The sequence below is a fragment of the Athene cunicularia genome (genome assembly GCF_003259725.1).
Source record: "Athene cunicularia isolate RWA chromosome 7 unlocalized genomic scaffold, athCun1 chr7_part1, whole genome shotgun sequence".
Lineage (NCBI taxonomy): Eukaryota > Metazoa > Chordata > Aves > Strigiformes > Strigidae > Athene > Athene cunicularia.
In genome coordinates, this window is record NW_020799107.1 from 20,798,126 (window position 1) to 20,810,596 (window position 12,471).

The following is a 12,471-nucleotide window of genomic DNA, read 5'->3' on the forward strand; positions in this document are numbered from 1 at the left end:
CAGCGCCCCCTGGCGGGGAAGCGGCCTCGGCACCGGTACCCGCCGTGGGGCTGCCCCGGGACGGAGGAGCGAAGCCCCGGGACACCACTTCGGGAGAGGTGGTTTCTTGAGGATTACAGGCACTTTTCCAGGAACGAATTTTACGGGGACGACCCCCGGGGTAAAGCTGTCCAGGCAGGGTTCCCCCTCGGGCAGACAAAGAGGGTTTGGCAAAAGGTCAGAGCTGGAGCCCGAGGAGGATGAGGAATGTCCCATCGTCAGGCTGTGCCCAGGCGTCAGCCCTCAGGGCTGGTGCAGGGCAACAGACCCGTGGGGATCTGGGGGGCCGGGGGTTTCTCCAGTGCTGCTCCCGCCGGTGCTGCACAGAGGTGTGAGGAGGTGGAGGAGCTTCTCGCAGTGCCGGGCAGAAGATGGCCGGAGGTTGCTACCAACAGCAGGCTGCAGGCCACTGCTGGCCAGCACAGCCAGCTTCTCAGCGGCTCCGAGGGACAGCAGGACCTGCAGAGCAAAGAGAAGGATGGCAGTCACCCGCCAGCCTGGCTCCCTGTCCCCACAGAGGAGCCGAGGTCCCCATGCTGTACCTGCTTTATCCCGGTGTGCTGGCTGAGGGCCCGCAGCGCCACCAGGGCTCCCTCCCGCACACTCTCCCGGAGGTCCCCGCAGGCCACCTCCAGCAGGAGGTGGGGGGCCCTGCTTTCCAGCAGCAGGTCCCCCAGCTCTGCCCAGCGCTGGCCCAGGTTGCCCAGGGCTGAGGCCGCGTTGCAGCGCGTCCTGGCCTGTGCGTCGCTCAGCAGCCGCGTCAGGCTGGGCACGGCCCTGCCTAGGGTCCCAGCGGGGCAGGACTCATGGTAGGCAGCATTGCCCACTGCGAAGCTGGCTGCCCTGCGCACACTCTCCTCCTGGTCTGCCAGGCACCCCATCAGGCTCTCCAGCAAGGCAGGCTGGCTCTGTAGCACCTGGGAAAAGTCATGGCTGTGTCGGAGCAAATTGCCCAGCAGGTTGAAGGTTTTGGCCCTTATTAGGTGTTGCTGGTGGACGAGCAGGTGGGTCAGTGGCTGGTCAGCCACATTGGAGCCCCTCAGGATCCTCTGGAGAAAGGGCAGGTGCTCTGGACAGGCCCGAGCCACGTGGGTCAAGAGAGACAGGAGGTCAGCTGTGAGCGTGAGGCTGTCTGAAAACAAGGCAGATGTCAAGAAGGCAATGACATGCTCCGAGGCAGCAGCTTCCCTCACCATTTGGTGTATGACCTGCTCATCAGACACAACGAGGTGGCACAAGAGGCTCATGGGGAGCTCAGCGTACAAGAAGGGCAGATGGTGAGAGCAGACCTAAGGAGAAAAGAGAGAGAGCAGCGCTGAGTGCGCTGTCCTCACACGTGGACCAAGTCAAGCAGCGACCACAGGCTACGAACAGGTCAAAGTGGAGCTCAGCTGCTGGCCCAGCTGCTCTGAGGGCTGCATGGCACCCAAGTGATGTCCCTGTGTGGGTAGAAATTGCCAGCACGGAGTGAGGTGCTGCCACCCACTGGGTGCTGCAATGTGGGGAGGTGTCTCCACAAGTATGGGGGGTGGGAAGAGAAATGCAGGGCCAAGAGGGTACCTGCAGCAGCTGGGCAGGGATCTGGGCATCTCTAACAGCCTCCATGACCAATGCTAAGGTGTCTCCATCCACATCCAGGGCAAAAGGGAAACAGAGGAGCTGGCAGGTCTGGACCACCACAGCTGGGACAAGCTCAGGGTCCCCATTCTCTCCTGCTTGACTGAATTGTTAGAGGGAGAGGGCGTATTACACGTGCAATCAGAAAAACATCAAGGCAAGAGGCAGAGAGCATCCTGAAGGCACAAAGCAGGTGAGCTGTGCCCTGCAGGTGCCAGGGCAGGAACTTCTCAGCCCTCTGTGTGCTCATGTCCAAGCTCCACTCTGCAGCTGAGCTCTGCCCACTTCAGCCCTCCCCACAACTTACGTCTGTGCCAGGCATGCCAGGAAGTCAGGGGACAGTAGCCTCTTCAGTGTCACCATGAGGACACCGTGAGACTGGGTGAGCTGAGGCAGGCACTGGTGGGACTCATGAGTGAAGACAAATAGGGCCAGGCTGAGGAAGAGCAGGGTGCCTGCAGGGGGAATGGCACAGCAGAGGAGCAAATCTAGGGAAGGCTGAAAAGTCTCCACTCTTCTGCCTGCCTGTACTGCCTCAAGGCTGCTCTGGGGTTGCTTCTGTGCTTCCCCTGCCTGAGACCAGACCAATCTCCACTCATGGTGGTCAGATCTGACAGGGTGAATGTCCCCCTGCAGCAGAAACACCCTTTCTTGTTCCTCCCCAGCCAGCTCAGCTGGGCTGCTGCCAACAGGGCACAGCATGGGCCAGCCCAGCCCTCTCTTTCCCGGAGGACAACAGCAATCCTCAAGAAAAGCCCTGTGAGGCTCCTCTGGGCCTCAGGGACCAGATGCTGATGGGGATAGATGAAGGCAAGTCTGAGAGCAGGATGTGGAGCAGGGTTCACAGCAGATGTCCTGCCATCCTGCAGCTCCTACCCTGAGGGGAGAGGAGGTTCCAGTCTGGCTCTGCCGTGGGGTGGTCTGCCCCTGGAAGGTCTCCTGTTGCCCTGTCACTGCACACACGAAGCACCGCAGCAACACAATGCCACACCACACTCCACAGCTCTGAGGTGGCAAAGCCCTGCTCCACAGCCACATTCTCCTAAAGATGGGGAGAGAGTTGTTGAGGGGCGTACTGGTCCCCCACAGCTTCCCAGTCCCTGCCAGCCCCCTGGTCCTGGGGAGGTGAGGCCTGGACAGACATGGCCCAGGGGGAGGAGAGGGGGCCAGGCAGCTGGCAGCCCTGCTGTGCCTGCTGACACTGCCAATCCCCAGGCATCTCTGTCCTATCTCACTCTGATGTACCCACAAATCATCCCTCCCTGCCCGCCACCCTCCCACCAACCCTCCAGAGCTCCACAGACAACCCAGGGACATTACGTGACTTTCACAGGGTTACACAGCTCAGCCAAAGCTGCCTGGTTCCCTGGTTTGCTTCAGCCTCCATTGACTATCCACATTCAGGCCTTTTTGCCCCCACATCTGTTGGCAGGGACCAGGCAGAGGAATATAGGCAGGCTGGTACCTGAGCAAGGAGCTTCAGCAGGAGGAAAAAGATCCCATCATAGAGACCAGCACCCATGGGCAGGGGGAGCTGCAGCTGTAAGAGAGAGTAGGGGACAGGCTGGAGCTAGGTGCTGCATCTGAGAGCAGCAGCACCACACCTGCACCCCTCTTTGACTGCACACCACCACAGCAGGATGACAGCATAGCTCCCCTGCTCCTCTGTCCCCACCCCGTACCTCAGCAGGTGCTGTCACTGCATTTGTCACCACCGGTAGTATCTCTTCTCTCCTGAGCTCCAAGAACACCCCATGCTGACTGAGCTGTGTCAGGAGGAATGCTGCAGCACCCTGTGGGATAGGGAGAGCTCAGCACTTTTGGGACTTCTCCATCTGCCTGCTCACTGCTGACTCTTCATCTCTTGGCTCAGGGCAGGGACAGCTGGGCTGCACCTGCCCCCATCCCACCCTGAGTGAGCAACAGTAGGACCCAAACAGGACACTGGGCTCTGCAGGGCTCTCAGTGACAGCCCTGGCAGGGTGGACAGACTTACCACAAGAGACACGACAGGAGACTGAGTGATGAGATCCATGGCCAGCGTAACCACTTCCTCAAGCCTGAAACACAGGAACCAGGGGAGAGGCACTGTGTTCCTACAGTTTCACATCCCACAGAGTAGCAGCATCCAAACACCCCCAGGGCTCAGAAATAGCCATCCTGCACAGGAGGAGTGAGCCCTGATTCACAGCACCTCCTTGTCCACTCTGGGTCCTCACCATATCCTCAGCACCCACACACACTGCCCAGCACTCTGCTGTTGTGTCAGGATCAGAGGGATCAGTGGGAGCAGGAGCCCAGCTCTGGGCAGGGTGCAGGACAGAGGCCTGTTCAGGGCAGGGCATGTTCCCCTCTCATCCCTGAGTGAAAGCAAGTGCTTACCTGGGAGGGGAGGCCTGGAGCTGCATGGTGAGCAGGGCCAGCAGATACAGTGAGGCCTCACAGGCTGCCCCCTGGGCCACCTCTGCCATGGGAACCTGCCAAGGAAGCCAGTCACAGGGGGATGGGGCTGGGAGAGGATGAAGGGATGTCTCTGGGGCCTGCAGGACAACTGCACTCTCCAGACTACGCTCCCCCAAACTCTTTTCCCCACGTGGCCCCCAGCTTGATCTGAGCAGCACTCGGAGGAATGTGTTGTGCTTGGCCACACTCCTACCCCACCACCTGGACTATGGTCAGTCCTACCTCACCCTTCAAGAGCTGCATGAGGGAGCCCCACAGTTGTTGGCTCCTTCCCAGGTGCTGACACAGGTTCAGGCTGGCATGGCAGCCAGCGTAGAGGATCTGCAAGGCAGAGGGAAGAGATGCACACCAGCCCCTGGGACGCAGTGACCAGGCCCATTCCAGTACACCCCATGGCTACTGTGGCTCATTTACCCAACAACTGACACCAGGGAGATGGGAGTCATTGAGGGCTGAGCCCTTACTTCCCCCTTCCCCATGCCCCTAACCTCAGAACAAAGGCCCAGGCACACCTGGGCACAGCCAGGTAAATGGATGGGGCCATTACCTTCAGCACGTTCACAGAGCAGCTTGGGTGCTCCAGTCTCCCCAGCAGTCTCCCAAGATGCTGACTCTCTCCCTCCATAAGCTTTTCAGCTATCTCCTGAGCAACCTGCAGAAATCAGCCTGTATTGCACTCTGGCCAGATGAAACACTGCACAAACTTAAGAAGTTTAATGCTAGCAACAAATTAATAAGAGAAGGCATCTGCCTCCCACGTTGTCTGTGATCACAAAGGGATGCCCATCTGCCATGACCCAGCATAGCACTGATGCACAGTCCCACAGCTGAGACGGGCAAGGTGAGATTCCTTCTCTGCTTCCCTTCTTGTTGACTCAGAACTGAGTTAAAGGATCAAATGTAAATCTGTAGTTTTGTTTTCCCTCTTACTTACTGTCCAATTTCAGATTTCTTACAGTTCATATCACTGTCATATCAGAATTCTTCATGTTTTCTGTGCATTGCCTAGTTCTTTACTTAGCCCATCCCACAGTTGAGATCTTAAGTGTGAGTCTCTTATTGATTTAGGAGTCCTTAGACTCCTAAAGCTCAGCTGTTGGCTGGGGAGGAGCAGCCTACAAATGCCAGCCCTGCAGCCACCAAAGCCAGAGGACCCCAGCCCGCCACTCTACTGCTGAAAAAGAGATCCTTCTGGAAAGGGCTGCTGCCCCTGCAGGGACCACACCTCCTCACCCTGCAAAGAGAGTTGGCCTGACCTGCTGCTTGGCTTCCCGACAGCCATTCCTCTCCAGGGGGATGCTGCAGGCAGCAGCCAATGCAGCCATGAAGAAGTCTGCCAGATGTGGGCTCTGATCATGGACTGACTTGGCCTCCATCACTGCACCTGCACACAGGGACAGAGCTCAGGAAACATGCTACAGGTGAAGGACGCTGAGGGGCAGCAGGATGGGGTTGGAGGCCAAGAGATAAAAAGTCAGGCTTGAGACATGAAGAGGGTGAGATCTGGGATTGAGGGAGAGGAGAGCCCTGGTTAGCAGGGAGTTTGGGCAAATAAGCTTCAGCCACCTCCTCCAGCCAACAGCACTGCAACGGCATTCAGTGTTCTGAGGGAGCCCAAGGGCAGGAGGGAGAGGAGGAGGTGGCGAGCTGGTACCACTGCTACCTTGCAGAGCAGGCTGCTCTGAGATGGATCCCTGAAGGAGTCTGTTCAGCAGGGGCTGATGCTCCTCTCGCAGGCTGTCATAGAAGGGGGCAGAGACGGAGGGGTATGTTGCATCCAGGCTCTCACAGAGCAGGGTGAAGCACTGGGGGAGACACAGGGGTTGGCATCATTGCAGACTGAGGATGGGAGGAGAGAGAAAGACAAACTGGGAGGAGGCGGTGGGGGGACCACAGAGATGGGAGAAGGACTTATGTGCTGGAGTTTTGGGGACCTCCAAGTGTCCTCTCCAGCCAGGTTACTGTGTGGGAGTCACATGTGGCTGCATGCTGAATGAGAGAGGGGTACACATGGAGGCACAGCCTGGGAAGGTGCCCCCTCAGAGACCTTTCATCGTGTGATCCCACCCAAAAACCCCAGTGCATGAGACAGCCTGCCCTGACAAGAATGCATCAGACCCCACAGCTAGGAGCTCCCCAACACACATGCCCAGCCCCACAGCTTCTGTCCCTGGAGAAGAGGGTTGGGAAAAGGGAGACAGGGGCACCCTTACCAGGAGGTTTTGCTGGCAGATTCTCATCTCGCTGTCAGCTGGCTCAGCCAGCAGCTCCAGCAGCAGGGCTAGGAAGCAGCCAGCACTCTCCTGGAAGGCCTGCAGGCTGGGGGAGGCAGCAGGGGCAAAAGACAGCAGGGAAACATGGCCTCTGTCTGTGAGGACAGCATCTGGCCAGGTCCATATGGCCCTGGCTAATGGAGCAGGCAGCACACACTAACACTGTGAGCTGCTGTCAGCAGCCAGCACAACTGGACCCTAGTCAGCTGTGCCTTCCCCTTAATTAGTTCCACAGTTGGAAAGTGCTCCTCTGTGAGCACAGGGACATGGCATGAAGCACTTAGTCCATGATGCTCTCCCACTGAGACAGCTCCAGCCACAGAGTATGAACACCACCCTCCCACCTACTGCCAGGTCCCCAAAGTGGCCACAAGAGACCTCAGAGCCCAGAGAGTTGTCCCTACCTGACCTTCTGCTCCGTCTTCTCCAGGCTGCATTCACTGCTGAAATGAACTATGGTCACCACGAGGAGATCTGTCAGCACTGTAACACACCAGGGCTGCTGCAGGATCCAGAAAGAAACAGCAAGTGGGGATTGTCTGCTGGCCATCTCAACACCACCACAGCACAACCTTTCCCTGCCAGGACCTCCCCCTTCTCAAGGGTGCCTGGAAGAGGCACCAGTCCTGTGAGCCAGCTCCAGCAGGACACCAGGGTCTCCTTGGCACCAACACTCTGCAGGGCTGGAAGGAGCCCAAATTTCTCTGGGGTCCTACACCCACCTGCCTGATGCTACCAGTCTCCAGGATCTGCTTGGCTAGACGCAGCAGTGACAGAGGCACACCCAGCTCTTGGCAGAAGTGTTCCAGCAGCTCAGAGTCACACTGGGTAGCCAGCAGGTTGCCCACAACAAGGAGCACTGGACGGAGACGGGAGGCTCCCTCCAGCATCCCTTCCAGCACCTGGACACAGAGAAGTCAGAAGAACTCAGGATCAGCAGTGGTCTTGGCCTCTCCATGAGCCACAGGGCAGCCCTTCAACGCATTCAGACAGGAGACAGCAGGGAAGCAGATGGCAAGCTAAGTGCATGAGACAGCTCCAGCTCCTGGAGAAGCAGAGGATCTTTTTGCTGGCTGGACTGAGAACTCTCCCATCCCAGTCCTGGGGAAGAAGGTGGCATCCATGTCCCCACTCGTAGTTGCCTGGGCCAGCTATCACTCACCTGATGAACAGAGTCTGCCAGGCGGGCCTGGACATGGTGCCGAAAGGCCAGGTCCCTCAGAAGGCTCAGCGGTGTGCTCAGCTGCATGGCCGAGGGCTCAGTGGCCTCGATCAGGTGCTGCCACTCCTCATCACTCTCCACCTCCTAGTCACAGAGGAGAGAGAACTGGTGTCACAGACCCTGCCTGCCACGGGGTCTTTGTACCAGCCCTTGGGGACTGGGCCCTGCTGTCCTCACCACAAGACACAGTCTTACCTCATTCTCCAGGTCCACAGCCTCAATGCTGTGCCTGCCCCGGGGCTCTGCCCTGCCAGCACCAGGCTGCAGAGGTGCACCTGCTCCAGAAAACTCCTGCTCATAGTCTTGAGTGATGCTGTGCTCCCTGGCCAAGGAAACAGCAGTCAGTGGATGACCCTGCTTTCCCCTCTTCCTCTGTCCTAGTCTCAGCCCTCCCTCACCCTGGATTGGGAGGAGGCTCCTCCAACTCCCACTCTGCCATGCTGCTCTTTCCTTGCAGGACACCAGGGTTCTTCTCCTTGGAGGCATCTGGAGGCTCCCCTTCCCCAGGGTCTGCCTTCCCTGGAGCTGCTCTGGGTCTATGCCCTGGGCATCCTTTGCCAGAGACCTTCATAGATACAACACCTGCCTTCAGTTGCACCTGGGTGATGGCAGAGAAGATTGGTCAGGGCAGGGTTACTCAGACAGGCAGATGAGTCCCCTAGACACCACCACTCTGAGGACCCCACATCCTGCCTTGCAGGTGGCTGACACCCCAGCCTGACCCATGTACCCTCTTTCCCCCCAGGTCCCATTTCAGTGTCCCTCCTTTGCATGGACTGTGGAACACAGCCAGGGGAATCCCACACTTTCCTCCACCTTTTTCTCAGCCATCTTCTGCCGGGCCTTTCTCAGGATGTTGGACTGGCCACTCCTGGGGGCCACGGAACGGGCTTGCTGCTCCTTCAGAGCCTGCATCTCTGGTGACAGCTTGGTGGTGAAGGGGTTTGAGATTCCATGCTCTTCTGTGTCATCAATCACTGGGGAGGCGAGGGGAGCATTTCAATAGCAGCTCTCCCCTGGGATCAGCTCTGGGATCCCAGGAAAATCCTAGGGGACCCAGACCTAACCCAGGGGCAGGAGCTAGGGGTTAGGGCTTGGAGAAAGCTGAAACGAGGGAGGCAAAGACCAGGGTAGTAAAAATAGCAGGGCAGGGTGGTCCTCCCACCCTTCAGGCAGCAAGAGGAGGAAACAGACCTGGCTACTGCTGGAAAAAGAGCTGGCACTCACCAGCAACCCATCCAGCAATGAAGGGGTGAGAGAGCAGCTCCGGCCACGACAGGCGCTGGCGGGGGTCCTTCATTAGTAGTCCCTGCAGGAAGCTCTACAGGGCAGCACAGCACCAGGGTCACCAACACATGCTCAGCACCCACCAGTGAGGATAGTGTACCTACCAGTCTCCCCCAGTGAAGGCACCCAGGAGACCTGCATTCCCTGACTAGCTCTGGGAAAGGATTGTCTCTAGTGCTTAGGACAGATGAGAAGGCACTTCCCCTCTCAGCCCATTAAATCACTCCTCTGGTGTCAGCCCCAGTTTCCAGCTTATGGACAGCAGTGATAAGGGTACCCCTCCCAAGAGGCCCAGCTCTCATCCCCTCCCTATGTTCTGAAGTCCCTGTTAAGGCACATACAACCTAAGAGTGACCCACCAGGGCAGCAGGCAACACCAAAGCTGCTACAGCATTAACGGATCTCAGCTCCAGACAGGCCCTTTGCCCTTACCTTGAAGTCTGGGCTTATGGCTGCGGGCCATTTGACGGGGTCCTTGACAATGAGGCTGACGAGCTGGAAGATGTTGCTGGTGTAGAAGGGAGGAGTACCCACGAACAGCTCGTATAGGATGCAGCCCACAGACCACAGGTCTGCTGTGTGATCGTACGGCCGTTCCTCCACCAGCTCAGGGGACATGTACAGCGGGGTGCCCTTGATGGAGGTCAGCACCATGGTGTGGATGCTCATGGCACGGGCAAACCTGCTCAGAGCAAAACACAGAACATCCATTGCAGCTCGCAGGGAGATCCCTATGAGTTTACCAACACCTCTCCCCTCTGGAGTCCAAAATCCCCCATCTCTGCTAAATTTCTAAATATGCACAGAATCCAAGTCCCCTTCCACACTCTCCCCTCCTCCACTACAGCACCCAAGACACTCCTTGGCTGCCCCAAGGCCATGTGTCCCCCTCAAGCTGGCCCCCAGCACCCACCCGAAGTCACAGAGCTTGACAACGCCGTCTTTGCCCAGCAGGATGTTCTGGGGTTTCATGTCACGGTGCAGGATGCGACGGGAGTGCAGGTAATAGAGAGCAGAGACCAGTTGGGCAGCTATGGTCTGGACCTGCCGGAGACACAGGAACCTCAGTCTGTGTCCCATGGTGCCATCAGCTGGCACAACCATGGGGTCTCTTACAGCCTGGCTCCCCCAGTATCCCCACTCCTGCCCTTGCCCTGTTTGGGTCAGGGACCAGCCCCAGCTGTGGCCCAGAAGTTTCTTGGAGTAGATCGATGGCCAAGGCAGCAGCCTGCTGCTGTGGTCCTTGGAGGAGGAACAGGGAAATCGAGGTCCCTGCTGGTTCCCACTGTTCATCAGTGCAACTTCACCCCCTCTCCAACCGCTTCAGAAGCTCTGCCAGGTGAAGCCCCGGAGGAACTTTACCCTTCTGATGTCTCCTGGCCTGCAGCAGAGACCTGCTGCCTGCAGGCAAACGAACTCTGTTCTCTCCATCCTGCAGCAAACACTGCGTAGTCACCCCCATGACAGTCACCTGGGACTCGGGCAAACTGCCATCATCCTCCAGGATCTGGAAGAGTTCCCCCTCTGCATAGTCAGTCACCACCACCACCTGGAGGGAGGAGCAGGACGGTGATATCAGGCACTCACTCAGCCAAAGCCCCACCATGCCCTGGGGACCTTGACAGAGCATGGTAGGAAATCTGAGGGAAATGCACAGCCCATCAGCTTGGGCTTGGACCTGGGATGGGAGAGAGCCCTTGTGGCTGCAGTGCAGTGAGGGCCCAGCACTTAGTAGAGGCCTTGGGGCTGTCCTGTTTCTGCAGACAGACAGCAGAAACCAGGGAAGAGGGAAGGACAGGACAGGCCCACAATGGTACTTCCAAGCCCAGTGGGTAGAATCACTCCCCTGAGTTGTCTGAATCTGCTTGTTTTGAATCTGCTGCCCAAGAGTCACACTTGCCTTGTGATCCCAAACCACTCCTCTTGTATCACACACCACCACCCAGCTCCTTCACTTCTGCATATGACCTAGCACCCACAGAGCTCAGATAGGTGCTGGCTCCCCACACGGCACATACTGGAGGGCTCTGAAAAACACTGACCAGGCCCTGGGAGGGTGTCACTAGCATCTCCTGAGAAAGAGGTCCCTACAACAGCAGGGGCCAGCTGTTGTTCCCCTGCCCCAGTCAAGAAAAAGCATCTGCCCAGAGTAGTCCCCTTCACCTCCTTCTCAGTCTCAAAGCTGTCGAGCATCTGGATGATGTTGAGGTGATGGAGGCCTCTCATGATCTCAATTTCCCGCCGCAGGTTCTTCAGCTCCTTCTCAGACTGCCCCACCTTGGGGATGAACTTCAATGCGACCACCTTTCAAAGCAGGCAAAGCTGGGATCAGACCAGACTCCTATCCACCCTGGCAGAGGCTGTGTTTAACCCAAATGGGACCAAGCATTTTTCAGCCAAGCACACTGAAGAAGGTATCTTTTCACTGGATCCTTTGGAGCTGGGGCTCCCCACAGGCCTTTGCACATCGATACAGGTGCTCACAGTACTTTGCACACTGGCATTTAGAACAAAGAAATATAATCACTGAGCACAGACAAAACTAGGACTGTCAGAAACATGGGACAGGACCTAGAGATGCTGGTGGACAGCCAGCCTAACATGAGCCCAGAGTTGGCACTGTCAGTGACGAGCACTAACAGCACTCTGGGCTGTATCAGCAGGCAGAAGTTGAAGGGAAGTGATTATTGCCCTTTATCTGGAACTTCTTAGACCAATATTGTGGCTAGGTTTTGGCCCAGAAAGACATTGATAGGCTGGAGTGGGTATAGCAGAGGCCACTGTGATGGTAAGGGGAATGGAGTACATGGGAGGATGACACAGGGACTACAGATTCAAAGAGGAGAGCTTCAACTTGATATAAGAAAAAACATTCATCCCAAGTATAATCAAGCACTGGCTGTGGGGTGTTTGTCTTTGAGGTTTTCCAGGATCTGAATTTAGTGCTGGCACTGCTTTGAGCAGGGGATGGACTGGAGACCTCCGGAAGTCCCTTGAACCTGAATGATTGTGCCACCAGGAGCTGGCCAGGAACATCAACGGAAAAATGAGTAAGTGCTGAGTCCCAAAGGCCTGACAAGACCCTGGAACCTCACAGCCATTGGAAATCAGTCCCTGGCACCACACAACGGACCCCCAGCCCTCTCCCCTGCCGCCCCTCTCCTCACCTGGGCGCTGTGTTTCCGGCGCCCCTTGTACACGCGCCCAAAGGAGCCTTCACCGATCATTTCCAGGACATGGTACTTCTCCATCGCGGGCGTTAAGGCTGGAGCCCCTGAGCTGCTGAGGCAAAGCGCCTGGTGAGGAGAAGCGCTTCACCCTCCTCCTCTCGCCCTCCGCCACCGGCTGCCATGGGGCACCAACCCCAGCGGCGATGGAGGCGGGCAGGGCCAGCGCTGGGAAGACAGGGCCGCACCCTCTGCGATCCCAAATCCCAAGGGCCGGGGCTCCCCCTCCCCGCGGGGCTCCACCCAGGGCGGGCGTTCGCCAGGCCCTCTCGCCGGGTTCTGTCCCTACCCGCCGGCTCCACCCCCGCTCCCCCGCGGCAGGACGGGACGCAAACCCTGGGCG

The 12,471-nt window shown here is 57.8% G+C and overlaps 2 protein-coding genes across 4 annotated transcripts in view; one reads left to right on the forward strand and one right to left on the reverse strand.

Moving 5' to 3' along the window:
• The window catches only part of STK36 (serine/threonine kinase 36), a 14,079-nt gene extending 1,614 nt beyond the window's left edge, over window positions 1-12,465 (reverse strand). Inside the window, exons 1-27 of one of the 3 annotated variants that reach the window (XM_026852970.1) lie at window positions 12,418-12,465; window positions 12,069-12,180; window positions 11,065-11,205; window positions 10,373-10,450; window positions 9,815-9,945; window positions 9,334-9,583; window positions 8,842-8,935; window positions 8,425-8,591; window positions 8,013-8,212; window positions 7,810-7,936; window positions 7,555-7,698; window positions 7,115-7,294; window positions 6,797-6,894; window positions 6,333-6,438; window positions 5,783-5,924; window positions 5,376-5,503; window positions 4,667-4,771; window positions 4,342-4,440; window positions 4,039-4,133; window positions 3,653-3,716; window positions 3,339-3,449; window positions 3,122-3,196; window positions 2,533-2,698; window positions 1,964-2,111; window positions 1,600-1,759; window positions 582-1,328; window positions 308-498 (exon numbers count right to left, since the gene is read on the reverse strand). In XM_026852970.1, coding sequence (XP_026708771.1) covers window positions 308-498; window positions 582-1,328; window positions 1,600-1,759; window positions 1,964-2,111; window positions 2,533-2,698; window positions 3,122-3,196; window positions 3,339-3,449; window positions 3,653-3,716; window positions 4,039-4,133; window positions 4,342-4,440; window positions 4,667-4,771; window positions 5,376-5,503; window positions 5,783-5,924; window positions 6,333-6,438; window positions 6,797-6,894; window positions 7,115-7,294; window positions 7,555-7,698; window positions 7,810-7,936; window positions 8,013-8,212; window positions 8,425-8,591; window positions 8,842-8,935; window positions 9,334-9,583; window positions 9,815-9,945; window positions 10,373-10,450; window positions 11,065-11,205; window positions 12,069-12,152 — 4,031 coding nt within the window. In that variant the 5' untranslated portion in view covers window positions 12,153-12,180; window positions 12,418-12,465. Of the gene's footprint in view, window positions 1-14; window positions 499-581; window positions 1,329-1,599; window positions 1,760-1,963; window positions 2,112-2,532; window positions 2,699-3,121; window positions 3,197-3,338; window positions 3,450-3,652; window positions 3,717-4,038; window positions 4,134-4,341; window positions 4,441-4,666; window positions 4,772-5,375; window positions 5,504-5,782; window positions 5,925-6,332; window positions 6,439-6,796; window positions 6,895-7,114; window positions 7,295-7,554; window positions 7,699-7,809; window positions 7,937-8,012; window positions 8,213-8,424; window positions 8,592-8,841; window positions 8,936-9,333; window positions 9,584-9,814; window positions 9,946-10,372; window positions 10,451-11,064; window positions 11,206-12,068; window positions 12,317-12,417 lie in introns of those variants that run through there. The other 2 variants (XM_026852969.1, XM_026852968.1) reach the window with 2 other exon arrangements.
• The window catches only part of RNF25 (ring finger protein 25), a 7,634-nt gene continuing 7,437 nt past the window's right edge, over window positions 12,275-12,471 (forward strand). The window contains exon 1 of the mRNA XM_026852481.1: window positions 12,275-12,280. Coding sequence (XP_026708282.1) covers window positions 12,275-12,280 — 6 coding nt within the window. The remainder of the gene's footprint in view (window positions 12,281-12,471) is intronic.